A 19,350-nucleotide genomic window follows, 5' to 3' on the forward strand; every position below is an offset into this window, starting at 1 on the left:
AAAAGTGACAGTTTGTTTCTTTTAAGTTTGACTTTGTCAAACCAACGGGGTACAAACTAAAAAGTGTCAAACGAAAAAGTGACCAACCCCGGTGGGTTGAATGTATCCTTCAATTATTCTCATATTCATATATCCTTAAATTCTAAAATGCTAAAATTCTTAAATTCTCAAATTATTATTGCTTAAATTCTAAAGTGCCATCATCTCAAATTACAGAAAATTAGATAACTTTAGAGTATGTTTTGAGTCTTATTTTGGGATAGAAACCTCGATAGAAACCCACATTTCGATGCCAACATTTCAAAAAGCATCATGTACACACCATCCTTTTTGAGAAAAACGCATTTAAATGTTGAGCATCCATTTTCAATTCCCATTTTAAGCGGTGTATGCACTTCGGAAGGAATCGGTCAAGAAAAAATTCAAATAGGCAGCAGCGGCAGCGAAAGCAAGCCAGAGAGGGTGAAGAAAAGCCCCAAGAAAACTCTCCCTCTCCTTTGTTCTGCTGTTCGTAAAGCTGTTTCTTGACCCCTTTCTTACCGATCTCCATACTAGCCTTTAATATAAAAGCAAAATAAGTTTTTCTTCGCCGAATGTACATGGCGTCTTTTTCATGATGCTTTTTTTTCGTCACGAGGTTCATGTAGTCTTTTATTTGACAGGTTGACAGGGCTATATAAACAGGGGTGTATCCCATTTGGCATAATGCCATTTGGCATAATGCCGTTTGGCATAACGCCGTTTGGCATAATGCCGTTTGGCATAATGGACGTTTGGCATAACGGTCATTTGGCATAATGGCCATTTGGCATAATGGTCATTTGGCATAATGATATTAAATTTTCAAAATTATTTCAATTCCATAGACTGGGATCAATCGGCACTACAGTTTGAATGAGGACAGCAGTTTTTAGTACATTTTAAAGCTTAACATTTAGAAAACGATGCAATTTTTTGAATGTTACAGAATTTATAACACTTCTTCAGTTCTTCAGGCAGCTTGCTTGCCCACTGAGAATTTTGGTTCGAGCCATGAGTCGATCTGGTTCGAGATCGAGCCCGAATCGAGTCGAGGCTCAAGCAAAATTCTCAGTGGGTGGTTACATGAGAGTAGCCTGCCTCAATATTTTCTGCAGTAGCAGCAAGTGCTGGCCGAAGAGCTTAAAGAAAAAGTTGAAGTTTTCAGCGGTGGTGTTATAAAATCTGTAACATTCTTATTATTTGACGGATCTTGTCGCACTCTTCGGTTCCCTGGTTGTTCCTGGGTTGCTCCCTGGAACACGAACTATGGATCATGAGGTTGATGAAAAATTCAATAATCAATAAGGGACTAAAAACTCAAAACCAAAACGCACCGATTATACGGGTTTAAATCCCATTTAAATTTCAAAGTCAAAGCGCCAGGTCCTGTCACAATCAATCAAGCTCATATTTGGGATTCGGGCTAAGTGCATCCAGGGAATCATGACCTGAAATGAACGCAAAATTCGCTCATTTTGTTTCATCCTACCAAAATATACTCATTCAAATTACAGGGTAAATATTAATTGAATATTTTATCAGCAAGTGGCGCTACTTCCATTCAAATATACACAAAACTGAGATTTTTATTTGAAATGTAAACACGAATGTAAAGCATTCCACTTTGTCATATACGTAGAAACATATTCACCGTCTTCAGCTTTGGATCTAACCCAAAAAAGCTGCGGGTCATTTTTTCTGAACTCTCAACTGCTTACTCAAGGTTTATATTTCCTTTAAAGAAGGGGACACTTTGTAGACTTGTGACAACTGCTGATAAAAGTTGAATTTTCTTCATTAAAAAGGGAATAATGCGCTTCAGCGGTGGTCACAACTAAAGCGAGTTTTCCCTTCCTTTAAAAATATTCACCTATATCAGCAGTCAAGGAGTTTTCCCTTCTTTAAAGAAGGGAAAATTCAACTCATGTTAGTAGTTATCTCAAATCAAAGAAAGTTTTCACTTCTCAAAGAAGGTAAATTCAACTTGTGTCAGCAGTCAAGAAAATTTTCTCTTCTTGATTGGAGAGAAAATTCAAACATATAGGGATAATTCAACTCGTGTTAGTGGTAATCACAAGTAAAGATAATTTTCCATAATTTAAAGAAGGGAAAATTCAACTTGTGTCAGTAGTCATCACAAGTCAGTGAGTTTTTTTTCCTTCTTTAAATAATGGAAAATTCTCTTTACTTGTGATAACTACTAACACGAGTAGAATTATCCCTGTATGTTTGAATTTTCTCTCCATTAAAGAAGGGAAAATTTTCTTGACTTGTGATAACTGCTGACACAAGTTGAATTTACATTTCTTCAAAGAAGTAAAAACTTTCTTTGATGAAAGATTAATTTTACATCAGAAATTGGTGAATATTCATCAGTTTCTGATAAATATTCATCAGGTTCACATGTTTAAAAAAAAATTAGGTAATATTACTCAAAAAAGAGGTGATATTCAACCAACCAAATTTTCAACTTTCCAAAATTCAACTTTGATTCTGTGCAGTTGTCGCAAGCTTAGAAAGTGTCCCTTTCTTTAAAAGAAATATAAACTTTCAATATTCAGCATGTGGAGCAACGTTTTGAACAAACGTTTCAAGTTCTGGGCACCCATGATGGTAATATTCATCAGGAAATGGTAACAGATTTTGTGTCGAAAAAAATGTCTAATATTACATCAGGAATTGATGAATATTCATCAGTTTTTGAAGAATATTCATCAGGTTCAAATTTTTCACATTTTTTATGTAATATTACTCAAAAAAAGAGGGAATATTCAACCTACCAAATTTTCAACCTTCCAAAATTCAACTTTTTTTTTGCTGTGTAGCCAGCAGTTTTTAAATAAAAAAATCTAATGGAAAGAAAAAAATCAGCTTTCGGCGGCAGTTATCACAACCTAATACCATATTTATGGTCTTCTTAAAGCAATTCCAATATTAACTTTATTTTGAATTTTTAACATCATTATGCCAAATGACCATTATGCCAAATGGCCATTATGCCAAATGACCGTTATGCCAAACGTCCATTATGCCAAACGGCATTATGCCAAACGGCGTTATGCCAAACGGCATTATGCCAAATGGCATTATGCCAAATGGGATACACCCTATAAACAGACACTGCTGATGCCGGGTCCGGTGGTTTAGTGGTTAGCGTGGTAGCCTCTAAATCCCAGTATGGCCTGGGTTCAATCCCAGACGGACCCGGTGGCATTTTTCGAGACGAGATTTGCCTGACCACGCCTTCTATCGGATGGGGAAGTAAAACGTCGGTCCATTTGCGTAAAAGAGGTTTTGGGTGACTCACCACACATAACCTTCGGACGCCTAGAAATGAGCAGAAACTTGCAACAGAGACCACAAAAGACCCGGGGGTCGTTAAAGTGGATTACTTTGCTTTTTTGCTGATGCCGGAGATTTTGTTTATGTTACTTTATTTAAAATCATGATTAAACAGACTTTACTGAAGTAACTATTGCTCATTTTTGGTGGAGAGGCAGCTTATTAGGAGTACTTTCAGAATATGCAATAACCCAGAAAGTGTCAAAATGTACATGATGCCTTTTGAACTGTTACCGTCGATTTGAGAGAGTAACAAATTTCGCGATTTGATTATTCGGGAGGAATTTTTGACAAGCATATTCGGATCTAGATTCGGATATTCTAAAGCGATCTGTGTTTAAGTTTTTCAAATCGCTGGATTACAGAATTAAATTTTGAGGTTATTAAAAATTTTCACTCAACAATTTGTTTGAATTTTACATTTTCGAAGTTTCATGTTTAGAATGTTTCAAATTTATAAATGTTAAATTTTTAATTGTTTTTGAATTTTTGGTACATATTTTGTTATGTAATATTATTGACTTTTGAGGTTGAAATTGCGAAAGTTTTGCATAATTGTATTTTCAAATTTATAACCTTCAGATTTTTTAAACTTTTAGGATTATAATTTAAAATTTCTTTTAATTTTAAAAAGTTTAAATTTTTAAAAATTTTGGGCTCTTCAGTTTTTAAATACTTTAATATATTTTAAAAAAATTTTGAGTGATTAAATTTCAAAATCTCGAAGTATTAATATTGTTGGACCTCCCCTTTTTATTTTTTTGAATTAATTTGTATACATATTTTGGAAAAAAATACTTTACTACAAATTTATGAGGACGTTTTTTATTTTTTATTACCTTGTTTCAAAAGTTTCAAAAATGCTTGCAAAAATGTCAAAAAAACCAAAAAATTTAAAACGTTTAAAGATTATTTTTTTAAGATTTAAAAAAATTAAAGTTTTACGATTTTAGCAAAACAAAATCCAGGACTTAAAAATATAAATAAATTTAAAAGGTTATTTTCATTATTTTATGTTATTATTTTTTTGAAGTACAGTCCACACTCGATTATCCGAAATTCGATTATCCGAAGGTTTGTATGGGAATTCAGATAATCAAATCACGCACATTTTTTTTCGTTTTATTCTTTTTCTTGTTTTATTAGCCAAATTTGAATAGCTGATTTCCTATTAAATAATAAAATCTAGAATATAATGCATTTTTTCAATATTTCATCATCGCCCTTTTGGCCGCCATCTTGGAATTAAACATTTTAAATCACTTTAGCGTAGTTTAGGGGTCATACTTAAGCTCGACAATCAAAAATATGACAACGAAAAAAAAAAAATCGTGATTCGATTATCCGAAGTGAAATTTTTTCGAGGACTTCGGATAATCGATTCTGGAGTATTTAAATCCTTAAATTTTACCAAACGTTGATTTTATTTTTTATTTTTAAGAAGTTGAAAAAAATAATTAAAAAAATATTTGTTTTAAGTTTTTGCAATTTTTAAAAGTCTTTGAAATCTGTGATGTTTTTTTTATTTTAAGTTTTTTTTAATTTTTGATGTTTGGAAATTTCGGTGCTTTATAAAATTTGTAATGTTTTTTTATTTGATTTTTTGATGTTTTTGAAATTGCTTCATATTACAAATTTCGATCATAGTTTGTCGATCCACAATCGGGATTTCTCGTTCGTAGAATTTCTATCGATTATAGATCGTTATCTTACTATCGAGAAATCTCGATCGAGAGTTTATTAGGATCGAGTGCAACAATCACCACGAACGACAAAATACAAAATCAACTAATCTATTCCCGAAGCCATCACGTCGTTCACGTGCTCCGAACAACCGAAAGACAACCGGACGCCAATCCGAACGCAAACCAATGATAACCGAGGTGTGAGCCAAAATGATTGATAGCTTTATGCTCGAACTAAAAAAAACGGGTGCTCGTGCACACACACACACTCTATTGGTTGACTTTGCCGCTTATCTATTCATGAGCTATATAATTTCATATCTGTGCAACCGATAAGAACTTAATCCAAAACGAACTTTTGACAACCAATTCGGCTTCGGCTTGGTGATATGACTACGCGTAAATTGAAGGAATTGTTTCGTTTACATGTTTAATAAGTTGTGTATATCGTTTTGAAACTCATTGAGCTCAGATTACATCTCTTGTCTGGGTTTAAATAATGTCCTCAACATAAAATCGACTTGCTCAAACTAAATATTTGGGTGACCATCAGTAATAGTGGAGAACAACAACTATTAGCAACATAGAACGCACTCTAATTGTTAAAATATATATTAGTTAGTTGTTTTCTACGTTTATTTTCACTAAGTGAGAAGCAACCGCCATGCATGCTGATCAGATTCGTGTATAAGTTGATAAACTCTGATTTCCTCTTCTCGTGGATTATTAAAATTGGTTGGGATGTTTCATAGTGTTGGGTTGGGTGAGATTTCTCTTCCCGCAAAAATACTTGTCCGGCCCTAAATTTGCCCTAACCCTAAAGCGTAACCTCTCTACTTGGGATGGTAACCCGGCGCTAGCTGCTGGTCCACCGGCAGAATTCCCAGCATGTTTCCGGTGAAGGGCAGGATGACCTTACAGTTGAAGTACCACTGGAGCATGAAGATCGAAACGAGGAGCACGTCTGCAAGAGGTTGAGAAGTCGTGAAAAGTGTAAACAGAGGTGATTCACGACAAGCACTCACGAATGGTCACGCGTTCCCAGCTTTCGACCATGTAGAGCTCGGTGACCATCAGGTAGCGGAACCACCAGTAGTTGATGAAGGTGAGAACCTTGTCCAGCAGCTGCATCATCGTGTCACGCGATTTCGATGGTTCTTGCAAGGGGGAAAACACTTCCACTCGAGTTAATGACGGCGCAAGGGCTGGGAATCGACCACCAGCAGCAGCAGCAAAGAGGTGTCCGCGGCGGAGAGAATCGCACTAATCACTGACGTTTCATTTCGTTTATTTTTATTTATGTATTTAAAGGGATGACAGTTCAGAGGAGGGGTGCGACAAATGAGCTCCTCGCAGTACTAGAATGTATTTACTTGTGAAATCTAGTACTTCTCATTTTCAAAAGTGGTCCAGTTGTCATCGTCACGTCATTTGTGGACTCTACCCCAACCCCGCTGGATTATTTTCAATCGCAGCAAGCGTGTCCGTTCGTGTTCAACGAATTTTCTCGAAATGGATTCCCAAAGCTCTCCCGCACCCTCCTCCAAGAGTACGAAAAAGCACGTGCAAAAGAAACGGATCTCCCCGGAGCAGCAGGTCTCAACCAGCAGCAGCAGCAAAACCAAGCGCATCAAGATCAAGTCCGAGTCCAACGAAGGTTCCCACAACTCATCCCAGGCGATGATGGCGACCCCAACCCCGAAGCCGACGGTTACCTCGTGTAGTTCCTGCAAGGAATCGACCGGAAATCCGATTTCCTGCACGCTCTGCCAGAAAAGCTTCTGCTGGAAGTGCTTCGACTGCTGGCTCTCGTTCACCCAGCGCACCATCTGTCCCCCGTGCGTCGAGGAGGAGAAGCGCGGCAAGGTGGAGCTCTGTCGTGATCATGACGCCGAGCTGAACCTGTTCTGCCTGACGTGCGGGGTGCGCATTTGCGGCGGATGTTTCCTGAACACGCCAGACCACAAGCGACACGTCATTGACAACCTGGACGACGTGTACCGCGAAAGCTCCGTCCAGATGGAGAAGGTTCTGGGCGAGGTGGGCGAAGCGCTGGACGAATTTGGCCAGCTGGTGCCGCAGACGGAGTTCAACGAGCAGTTGATCCGACGCAACGGGGCGGAAATAGGGCAGGAGTTGGACCGGCTGGTGGAGAAGGCCAAGCAGGAGGTGGGCAGCTGGCTGGAGGAGAAGGTGAAGTTGTGCGAGCTGCGGAAGGAGGCGCCCGTGAAGCGGGCCGAGAGCTTCCGGAAATTGCAGGAGCAGGTGCGGCTGCTGCCGAAGCATGAGTTGATTCAGCAGTTTGAGCGGTTGAAAGAGGAAGCGAACGGGCTGGTGCCGAACGCGGCAGCGCTGCATCCGCCGCAGATTGATGGGTTCGATTTTCAGAGGTGAGTTGCGCAGGCAATCAGAACTAATAATCAAACTAGTTGAAATTTCTTCGATCATTCAAATTCGGATATCAAGTAGCAAACATCGTAAAAACATACTTTTACTGGAATTACAGACAAATAGACATTAATCTCTTTCAAAATCCATTAAACAAAAATGTAACGGCCGATTTGAAAGATCAATAACTCACCATTGAAAATTTGAATTCACCATTAGGTTTGACAGCATGACGTCACGAGCGCACACGCACACACATTTTCATTGAGACACGTGCAAAAAATGTAAACAGTGCAGCCAAGCTGTCAAATTTCTAACCTAAAAATTGAGTCATTTGGCAGCTTGTGTGCACTGTTTACATGGTTTTAGTCGATTTTCGACGATTTCCCTATTAGATTTTACGCTGACTCGATTTTAGGTTAGAAATTTGACAGTTCGGCTGCACTGTTTACATTTTTTGCACGTGTGTAAGTAAAAATGTGTGTGCGTGTGCGCTCGTGACGTCACGCTGTAAAACCTAATTAGGCACGCACACACATTTTTACTTAGACACACGTGCAAAAAATGTAAACAGTGCAGCCGAACTGTCAAATTTCTAACCTAAAAATCGAGTCGGCGTAAAACCTAATAACCCTAAATTTTTAATAAATGGCTTTTTGGGCCCAGTCACGTCTTGATGTAAACAAACGTCGAGGTGTCGGAGTCCCTTCGAAATAAGATTATGTCGGCTGACATCGAGGGTTCAGTAAAAAAAATCGCATGATAAACAATACGGAGAGAAGGCTGACTCCGATGCAAACAAACCAACTTCTGTGGCATCCAGAGGTTTGAATGTGTTGGTAAATTTTCGACTGAAAGCCTTATCCTAACATTCTAAAATTTCAAAATTTAAAAACTGAGAAGTTCCAAATTTTTTTAAATCGTCAGATTTTAAAACACGAAAACTCAAAACACATAAAACTAAAACAAAATAAAAATTGTCGCACCGTTTTCCTGAATCCTAAAATTTAAAACACTAAAATTCGAAAAAAAGTTCAAGATGGTATGTCAGAGACATAACCGAAAGACATAGGACCAAACAATTTGAATGAGTTTTTGCTGGATTGCTAGTGAAATCTGGAATAAGATTATTTTATTTTGTTTCATAGATTTGTCGGCAAAATTGTCATAAATGTTCCCCCAAGGTGAACCTTCCATGAGGGCACCGGCAACTCCAGGTTGTGGCCACTACTGTCGAAATGGCCATTTGCAGGATCAATATCAAAACTATGAATTTTGATATCCATATTGCCACAACTCGTATGTTTCGGTTAATGTTACCCCGGGCCCCGGGAACCGGCTTTGAGGGCATCGGCCACTCCAGGTTGTGGCCACTACGGTCGAAATGTCAATTTTCATGTTCAGTATCAAAAACCATGAATTTTGATACCCATATTTCAACAACTCGTATGGTTCTGTAAATGTCCCCCCAGGCCCCGGGGGAACCTTCTTTGAGAGCAGCGGCCACTCCAGGTTTTGGCCACCACTATCGAAATGGCCATTATCATGTTCAGTATCAAAAACCATGAATTTTGATACCCATATTGCAACAACTCGTATGGTTCTGTAAATGTCCCCCCAGGCCTGGGGGGACCTTCTTTGAGGGCAGCGGCCACTCCAGGTTTTGGCCACCACTGTCGAAATGGCCATTATCATGTTCAGTATCAAAAATCATGAATTTTGATACCCATATTGCCACAACTCGTATGGTTCTGTGAAAGGCCCGCCGGGTCTCAGGGGAACCTGCTTTGAGATATCCGGCCACTCCAGGTTGTGGCCACTACTATCGAAATGTCAATTTTCATGTTCAGTATCAAAAACCATGAATTTTGATCCCCATATTGCCACAACTCGTATGGTTCTGTGAAAGGCCCTCCAGGCCCCGGGGGAACCTGCTTTGAAATAACCGGCCACTCCAGGTTTTGGCCACCACTGTCGAAATGGCCATTGGCATGTTCAGTATCAAAAACCATGAATTTTGATACCCATATTGCCACAACTCATATGGTTCTATAAAAGGCCCTCTGGGCCCCGGGGGAACCTGCTTTGAGATCACCGGCAACTCCAGGCTGTGGCCACTACTGTCGAAATGGCCATTATTATGTTCAGTATCAAAAACCATGAATTTTGATACCCATATTGCCACAACTCGTATGGTTCTGTGAAAGGCCCTCCGGGTCTCAGGGGAACCTGCTTTGAGATATCCGGCCACTCCAGGTTGTGGCCACTACTATCGAAATGTAAATTTTCATGTTCAGTATCAAAACCATGAATTTTGATCCCCATATTGCCACAACTCGTATGGTTCTGTAAAAGGCCCTCCGAGCCCCGGGGAACCTGCTTTGAGGGCACCGGCCACTCCAGGTTTTGGCCACCACTGTCGAAATGGCCATTGGCATGTTCAGTATCAAAAACCATGAATTTGATACCCATATTGCCACAACTCATATGGTTCTATAAAAGGCCCTCTGGGCCCCGGGGGAACCTGCTTTGAGATCACCGGCAACTCCAGGCTGTGGCCACTACTGTCGAAATGTCAATTTTCATGTTCAGTATCAAAAACCATGAATTTTGATACCCATATTGCCACAACTCGTATGGTTCTGTGAAAGGCCCTCCGGGTCTCAGGGGAACCTGCTTTGAGATATCCGGCCACTCCAGGTTGTGGCCACTACTATCGAAATGTAAATTTTCATGTTCAGTATCAAAAACCATGAATTTTGATCCCCATATTGCCACAACTCGTATGGTTCTGTAAAAGGCCCTCCGAGCCCCGGGGGAACCTGCTTTGAGGGCACCGGCCACTCCAGGTTTTGGCCACCACTGTCGAAATGGCCATTGGCATGTTCAGTATCAAAAACCATGAATTTGATACCCATATTGCCACAACTCATATGGTTCTATAAAAGGCCCTCTGGGCCCCGGGGGAACCTGCTTTGAGATCACCGGCAACTCCAGGCTGTGGCCACTACTGTCGAAATGTCAATTTTCATGTTCAGTATCAAAAACCATGAATTTTGATACCCATATTGCCACAACTCGTATGGTTCTGTGAAAGGCCCTCCGGGTCTCAGGGGAACCTGCTTTGAGATATCCGGCCACTCCAGGTTGTGGCCACTACTATCGAAATGTAAATTTTCATGTTCAGTATCAAAACCATGAATTTTGATCCCCATATTGCCACAACTCGTATGGTTCTGTAAAAGGCCCTCCGAGCCCCGGGGGAACCTGCTTTGAGGGCACCGGCCACTCCAGGTTTTGGCCACCACTGTCGAAATGGCCATTGGCATGTTCAGTATCAAAAACCATGAATTTTGATACCCATATTGCCACAACTCGTATGGTTCTGTAAAAGGCCCTCCAGGCCCCGGGGGAACCTGCTTTGAGGGCACCGGCCACTCCAGGTTGTGGCCACCACTGTCGAAATGGCCATTATTATGTTCAGTATCAAAAACCATGAATTTTGATACCCATATTGCAACAACTTGTATGGTTCTGTAAATGTCCTCCCAGGCCCGGGGGAACCTTCTTTGAGGGCAGCGGCCACTCCAGGTTTTGGCCACCACTGTCGAAATGGCCATTGGCATTTTCAGTATCAAAAATCATGAATTTTGATACCCATATTGCCACAACTCGTATGGTTCTGTGAAAGGCCCTCCGGGTCTCAGGGGAACCTGCTTTGAGATCACCGGCCACTCCAGGTTGTGGCCACTACTGTCGAAATGGCCATGTTTCATGAGAACCGCCACATCATGGTAACTTCCACCGGTCCGCTTGGTGCGCCTTTATAAGAATTTCCTCCTTCTGCTGCTGGGGTTCTTCCTTCTGGTTGCTGGTCCTCTTCTTCTATTGGCTGCTGCTGCTGCTGCTCCGCGCCGGCCCGATGTGCACAGTTCGAGTGCTCGTTCCAAAGTGACTTGCTTTTGCGAAATTTTCTGGTTAAATAGCGGCACAGCCGGAGAACGGCACAAAAGGGGCGCGGCCTCGAATGCATACGCTCGCTCTGATTGGTCATCTGTCCGATTTGTACTGAAAAATTACTCATTTTGATTGCATGTTTTAAGTGCTTTAACTATGTTTAGTCAAACTTTCTATGTAGTTAAACGATAGCTGAAGTCTTCCCCTTTCGATTGGTGGTTCAACCGTCTGGATTAATTCACACGGAAAAAAGATATAAGCGTTCGAAATGTCCCCTTTTTTTGAACGCTTAAATGTGACGCTTTGGATCGAATTTCTGAACTGGCCCCCCAATATAGTAAGTAGAGACATAGTCCTATGTCAAAATTATGTTCTAATCCTCTAATATTCTAAAATAAAAAAAAATAAAGTTCTTAATTTTAAAAAGCTCAAAATTTTAAAAAAAATTATTTAAAACAACAAATAGAAAAAAAATTGTATTTTACAATTTTTTTTTCTATTTTATGTTTTGAATTCTTTTTTTTTTTAATTTTGAGCTTTAAAAATCCAAAAATTCTCAAATTTTAAAATTCTGTAACTCTAAAATTAGAGAGCAGATTATGCACGAGAACGGGTTTCCGTATAAACTGACTCGGCTGATCAAGGCTACTTTGGATGGTGTGATGTGTCACGTGCGTGTTTCGGGGGATTTAGCGGAACCCTTTGGATTACGCCGAGGGCTGCGGCAAGGTGATGGCTTATCCTGTGCGCTGTTCAACATCGTCCTTGAGGGCATTATTCGAAGGGCGGGCATCGAAACGAGTGGCACGATTATGAACAAGTCCTACCAGCTGCTTGCTTTTGCCGATGACATCGACATTGTAGCAAGAAACCTGGAGACGGTGAAAGATGTCTACACCCGACTGAAGGTACAAGCAAGACGTGTAGGACTTGGCATGAATACGACGAAAACAAAGTACATGAGAGGAAGGGGCTCGAGGGACGTCGGCCCCCCAAGTCTCACCCCTCTAGCTGTGGATGATGATGAGTTGGAGGAGATGAGCGAGTTCGTGTACTTGGGATCGCTGGTAACCGCCGACAACGACATCAGCAAAGAGATCCGGACTCGTATTTTTGCTGGGAATCGTGCCTACTTCGGATTACGGAAGACCCTCACATCGGATCGAGTGCAACGCCGCACAAAGCTGACGATGTACAAAACACTGAATAGACCGGTAGTCCTCTATGGCCACGAGACTTGGACGATGCGGCAGGAGGACGAACGTGCCCTTGGAGTTTTCGAACGGAAGGTGCTACGAACGATCTACGGTGGAGTGCAGGTGTCTGACGGAGTGTGGCGAAGATGCATGAACCACGAACTGCACGCGTTTCTGGAAGAACCGACCATCGCCACCCAGGCGAAAATCGGGAGGCTCAGGTGGGCCGGCCATGTCGCCCGAATGGACGAGGGCCAGCCTGTCAGACTGCTTTTTGACCGCGCCGAACCAACTGGCGGAACAGGCAGGAGAGCAGGGAAACCGCGCGCACGGTGGGGAGATCAAGTGAATGGTGATATCCGGAAAATCTGTAACCTGGGAAATTGGAGAGTAGCAGCCCAAGACCGAGAAAGATGGAAGCGTCATTCTTTAATTCTTAAACATAAAATTTTGTTTTTCAAATTCTAGAGTTCTTAAGTTGTGAAATATTAAAATAAAAAATAAACACAATAGATGTAGTTTATAAATTCTAAAACAGAACACAGTCCAGACTCGATTATCCGAAGCCTCGATTATCCGAAGGTTTGTATGGAACTTCGGATGCTCGAATCATGAAAAATAATCATATTTCTTTTATTCTTTCTTTTAACATTAAATTCTAATTCTGCGACCCCATGTTAGTCGAATTTGAACTGACGGTTGATTGTCTTAAAAATTACTACACTCAAACCCCGATGGTTTGACACCAACTGTTGTCAAACGAACGGGGTCACTTTTAAGTTTAACACCCCTATTTTCAATATTTCATCACCGTCATTTTGGCCGCCATCTTGGATTTACAACTTTTGAGTAGTTTAGGGGTCTTACTTTAGCATGAGCATGAGCATGCACACAAAGAAAAAATACTCTAAACTTAAAAAGATCGCTCGTTGGATTAAAAGTTCGCGTTAGTGAATATTCGTAGAAAGTTCAAACTTTTTAATTTAAAAGTTGGAAAGTTTTTGATACTACCATGCATTTATGGAACAAAATCGTTGTATCGGTAAAAGTGTTTTACTTTTTATTGGAAAAGAAACCTTTTATAGCAAGAATAAACTACATTTAATACTACAGTGATAATTTCAGAAAAATTAGCTTGATTTTTATATTTATTTTTAAAAGTTTAAAACAGCATGCTGAAAAAAATATTGTATTTAACGCTTCTGCTCAAGGTTGGCCAACATCAGAATCCAAGCTGTACCGATTCTTGCGGTACGCCACCGGTCACTTCCAAAGACCCCAGTCTGGACGATTCCGGATGCACGTTTCGATGCGCGACAGCAGTGTAGAGGATGGTCACGTTTCCGGCCTTCATCAGGACAGTCTTGGAGGAGTTGGCCGATGATTCGGGAAGGATGGTCGCCGTTTCCCGACTGGGAAGTGAAGTGCCTGAACGGGGAGTTCCCGATCCTGGAAGCGCATCCGGAACATGGGGTTGATGAGGCCTTCATCCTCCTTCGAGAATGACAGATTTACCGACTCGCTGTCCAGGTTCATTCGGCTGGAGCTGCACCATGGCGAGGTGAGCGTTTGTGGGCGGAAAGTTGCTTAAAGAGATGAAAGTAAGTGAAGTTTGCTAATCACTGCACACATTCTCAATACTCACCGGTGTTGTAAAACGCCGGCACCGAGTGCAACATCTGCGCTGACCACCTCCGATTATGCCGCTTCTCGTCGGATCTCAGAAGTTAATATTTTTGAACGCAAACTCGTTGTTCATGCGACGCTTCGGTAGCGTCATCTCCTCGATACCACCAATCCCGGGCCACCACCACCGAATACAACCGGTGCGAATCCACATTCCTACCTCCCATCCTACAAAAGCAAACAAAATCAATCACAAACCTCACAAAACACCCAAGCTTCCTTCTTACCCATTCCGGTCTTGGAACAGCTGCAGTTCCTGCAGGAAACTGGCCTTGTCCTTTTGGAGCACTCGACCTTGTCCCGCACCCGCACCACCCTCCTTCGAAGGCGTTCCGCTGCTGCTGTTTGGCTCACGAAGGTTTCCGCGTCCGAGTCCTGGCTGCTGCCGCGGTCGGCTTTGCTTTGTGTCCTAGACCGAGTCCTAGACTCACCAGCACCAGCACCACCGGACCCAACAAAGTGTTTGTTTACATTTGGAACTTAGTCGTACACGGTTACACGAGAACGTCAAAATGAAAGAAATTATACAGTCGTATTAAAAGTTAAGACTTTTAAATCAGTTAGTAAGGAGATTTTCAAAAACTGTAGCAGTAAAAGTTTTCATTTTTTAAATAAGAAAAAAACTTTCCTTTCAGCAAATTTTGGCAACTTTTTAATTCGAAAGTAAAATACTTTTGTCATTACAGTAATATTTTTTTGTGTGTGGTTGACTGCCAATGAGCTGCTACTCCGTTATTGACGGATCAGCTGAAGTTACACAATGAATCAACAGATGAATAGTGGGAGCTAATCATCCTCACTGTATAACCCCTGAAGATCTCTGCTTTAAGTCAATACCGGCACCCCCCCAAGGAGATGCAGTTCAACAAAGGCAGGAATGTTTGTCCGATATTTGAAGTTGCAGACTCATCAGACACTGAGTTTGTCGCTCTATACCTGTTGACACCGCATGATACCGTTGAATCCACAGCATCTCCTTCAGGCATCACGGGAAGTGGGGGAGTTGTGTTAGTAGGGGAAGGAAAGGGAAGGTCAGGATTCATCTTGGTAGATGATATGACCAGAAAGTGAAACATTCTTTGTTTTCCTAGCTACGACGCTAAGTAAGACCCCTAGTCTTACTTTAGCTAAACAATCAAAAATAATACAACAACAAAAATATTCATGATTCAATTATCTGAAGTGATTTTTTTTCCGAGGCCTTAGGATAATCGAGTCTGGACTGTAATTTATAAAATCTAAATTCTCAATTTTATTATTTTAAAAATTCAAGAATTTAAAACATAAACAAATTAAAGCTTGAAAAGCTTGGATCAAAACTCTATAAACTTGAAATGTCTAAGGCTCATAACCAGTGATGTAAATGAAAAATGAATGATAGAAAAAACTATCATTTGATGATTCCTGTACCAAAATATCATAAAGTACAGCGACCGTCGTCATATAGCTAAGTATGGAGAATTCTTGGAAGAAAAAATAAAAAGTTTAAATTATTAAAAAACTCAAAATTAAAAATAAAACACAAATAAAAAATTAGGAATGAAAAAATAAGAACTAAAAATAATCAAAATAAAAAAAAACAAAATCAAAGACTCTTAAATATGAAAATTCTAAAACCCTAAAGTTTTAAAATCTTGGAAATCAGAGTTAAAGAAATTCTGATTTTTAAAATTTACAAATCTTTTAATTCTCAAATTCTTGCGTTCCTTGATTCTGAAAATTCCTAAATTCTTAAACTCTTAAGCCCTTAAATTCTTAAATTCCTAAACTCTAAAATTCTTAAATTTTCATAATTCTTAAATTCTTAAATTTCCTAAATTCTTAAATTCTTATATTCTTAAATTCTTAAATTCTTAATTTCTTAAATTCTTGAATTTATTCTCAAATTCTTAAATTCCTTAATCCATCAATTTTTTTTAAATCAGAAATTTTTGGTTAGGTATAACCTCTTGACAAATTTTTTTATTTTAAATTTTTCAAGATTTTGTTTTTTTAGCATTATCAAATATTTGAATTTTTAATGTTGAACTTTTAAAATTTAGAATTTTAATTTTTTTGAAAAAAATAAAATTTGGTGGCCGCGTGGTTTATGCACGATCTTTTACAGGCAGCGCTTAATCGCTAATTTAATCATAGTCGTCGGATTTTCAACGCTAGCGTAGGCGCATTTGAAATTGAATCCACATTTCTATTCGACCTCTCTAAAACATCCAACTCGAAGCGAATCATACGTGAGGACACCGTGGAGAGTTTCCCTTTTCCATTTTTTTTATTACAGAATTGGAATTTGACAAACCATTTTTTCTCCCCCTCCCATCAGCTCGCTGACGCCCCGCTTCGTGACGGCTTCGATCGAGCTGGAGAATTTCTTCCGCCACTTTGACGACGCAAAGTACGAGCAGATTGGAAGCGACATTCTCGCCGACGTCAGCGTCACCGTTTGGAACGTGCGCGTGTTCAAGGGCACTCATCTGACCGTTGAGCTGTCGCAGCAGAGCGCGCTCAAGCATCGCGTCCAGTTCCGGGTGTTGATTGAGGTGCCGCACGAGGATCCGTGCCAGACGCTGCGCGTTCAGCACGAAACCGAGCTCAACAGTGACCGCGTGGAGGTGATCGAGATGGCCAAACTGAAGGAGCTGGGCTTCGTGACGGAGGCGGACGTGCTGACGATGCGCGTTGGGATTAAACCGGCCAACGTTGTGCTGCAGGTGCAGGCGCTGGCGTCGAATCTACTGGAGCTGAAGAAGGAACAGCTGGAGCTGACGAAGAACTGCGTGAAGCTGACGAAGAAGCTGAACGAGACGTATGCGGGTTGACTGGTTTAAATTGCTTGAATTATTAACGTAACTTATCGTTTTCAGTGAAGAGTTCACCGTCGGCTACTTTCGAATCCCGCTGGAGAAGCTCCAGTTTTCGAACAGGAACAAGGATCGCCGCGTGATAACGCTGCGCTCACAGGACGTAATCGACCATCGGGAACGGGTCTGGTGTCTGTACGTTGTCCGCACGAAGGCGAATCGACGCTGCAACGAGTCGTACCTGTCCGTGTTTATCAAGCTGAACTCGCGCACCAAGAAGCAGAAGCTGGTTCGCCGTCGGTACTACGTGGAGCTGGTGAACCACGACGATCGACAGTACTCGCTGCGTAAGTACGGGTCCGAGGGGTTTAGCCTGGGCACGCGCATTGGCTGGAGTCCGTTTGAGCGGATGTCGCGGGTGTTTGCCGACAATTCGGGCTTTGTCGAGGACGGGAGGATTAGCTTCCGCTTTGGGATCCACAATCCGAGGTTTGTTAAGAGCAGCGCGGAGGAGGAAGCTGCCGAAGCGGAATGAAGTGTTTGATTGTTACGTTGATTTTAATGTAATTTCTTTTCAGTAACTGTTATGTTGCGTTCTGTGTATTGACAATAAATTTCATTTGTTCGCTCTCTGAAATTATATTTTTTGTCAGGTTTGATCAACTCAAGCTTCAATGCGTCTTTAATGAATTCACAGATAGGTAGTAGACAACTACCAGTTCTCGGAACCTGATCTGGAGTCGGTGAAGAAGGAGATCTGGAAGCGGAGGCACGACGTCAAGATTGTCATCGGCGACTTAAACGCTTATTCTGGCCAGGAGGCCAGTCTATCGACTTCGCTACCTCCGAAACATGGTCATACGTAGTACCTTCTTCCAGCACAGCATCATCTACAAGTACGCCTGAAGATCATCAAACGACACGGAGACGCAAATCGACCATGTTGTCATCGATGGTAGGCACTTCTCGGATATAATCGACTCTTTTTTCATGAAGGCGCAGCACAAATCGGCAACTTGACAAATTTGCAAATTGCTAAGTTTCTCTTTGGGCCCTCCTGGACGGGACAAGTGACTGCTGCATAACACCCGTGAGAACAAGGAGTCGTACAAACAGTCGCGAAGACAGTAAAGCCAGGATAAGAAGCGCCGCTTTGAAGAGTTGGAGTGCCAGGACATGAAACAGCTGTATCGCTTCAACGAAACGCGAAAGTTCTACAAGAAACTCAGTCAGTCCCGGAAGAGTTTCATGCGGCGAGCCTAAATGTGCCAAGATAAGGACGGGGGAATCTTGACGGAGGGTCAGCGGTATGGGGGACGACGGGGACGAGCCGGCATCCACGAAGAGGGAAGTTAAGGATGCCATCAAGAAGCTGAAACACGACAAAGCAGCTGGGAAGGATGGTATCGGAGTTGAACTCATCAAGAGGACGCGGACAAGTTGGCGACCTATCTGCATCAGCTGATAGTCAAGATCTAGGACACAGATCAGCTACCGGAGGGGTGAGGGAGTGGGAGTAATATGCCCGATCTAAAAGAAGGGGGACAAGTTGGATTGTAAGAACTATCGAGCCACCACTATTCTCAACGCGGCCTACAAAGTGCTGTCTCAGATCATCTTCTGTCGTCTGTCGGAGCGAGAAAAGGATTTCGTTGGGACGTACCAAGCCGGCTTTGAGGAGGGGAAATCGACGATCTTTTGCTACGCCAAATCATCCAAAAATGTTGCGAGTACCAGATCACGACGCACCATTTGTTCATCGATTTCATGGGCGCGTACGACTCGGTCGATCGCGAAGAGCTGTGGAAGAACATGTACGAGAACGGCTTTCCCGGGAAGCTCATCAGACTGGTGAAATCAACGATGGACGGGGCACGGTGCAGCGTGAAGATTTCGGGTGCGATGTCCGACTCGATTGAATCGCGCAAGGGACTGCAACAAGGCGACGGTATCTCCGGCCTCTGTTTCAACATTGGGCTTGAAGGTGTTATGAGACGGGCGGGCTTCAACATGCGGGGCACGATTATCAACCGATCTGCTTTGTCGACGACATGGACATTGTTGGCAGAACGTTCGAGGAGGTGGCCAGGAGGTACACCGAATTCAAGCAGGAAGTGAAGAAGGTTGGATTGGGGGCATGTCGATCAACGGGGACGAGTTCGAGGTCGTGGAGAATTTTGTGTACCTCGGATAGTTGGTGATGTCGGACAACAACTGCAGCAGAGAAATTCAGAGGCGCATCATCACCGATGGTCGTGCCTACTATGGACTCCACAC

General features: G+C 41.8%; 2 protein-coding genes across 2 annotated transcripts; one reads left to right on the top strand and one right to left on the bottom strand.

Annotated features, from left to right (window-relative positions):
- Positions 1 to 5,464: 5,464 nt before the first annotated feature.
- LOC6051816 (serine palmitoyltransferase small subunit A-B) lies at positions 5,465 to 6,324 on the bottom strand. Its single transcript, XM_001868150.2, has 2 exons — positions 6,074 to 6,324; positions 5,465 to 6,012 (listed from the first exon to the last, which is right to left on the bottom strand). The coding sequence occupies exons 1-2, from the start codon at positions 6,180 to 6,182 to the stop codon at positions 5,882 to 5,884; spliced, it is 240 nt and encodes a 79-aa protein (XP_001868185.2). The 5' UTR covers positions 6,183 to 6,324; the 3' UTR covers positions 5,465 to 5,881.
- Positions 6,325 to 6,560: 236 nt separating this feature from the next.
- Positions 6,561 to 17,713, top strand: LOC6051817. Its single transcript, XM_001868151.2, has 3 exons — positions 6,561 to 7,438; positions 16,596 to 17,078; positions 17,137 to 17,713. Exons 1-3 carry the CDS (start codon positions 6,561 to 6,563, stop codon positions 17,606 to 17,608), a joined length of 1,833 nt encoding a protein of 610 aa, XP_001868186.2. The 3' UTR covers positions 17,609 to 17,713.
- The last annotated feature ends 1,637 nt before the right edge of the window (positions 17,714 to 19,350 follow it).

Source organism: Culex quinquefasciatus, chromosome 3 (assembly GCF_015732765.1).
Source record: "Culex quinquefasciatus strain JHB chromosome 3, VPISU_Cqui_1.0_pri_paternal, whole genome shotgun sequence".
Taxonomy (NCBI): Eukaryota; Metazoa; Arthropoda; class Insecta; order Diptera; family Culicidae; genus Culex; species Culex quinquefasciatus.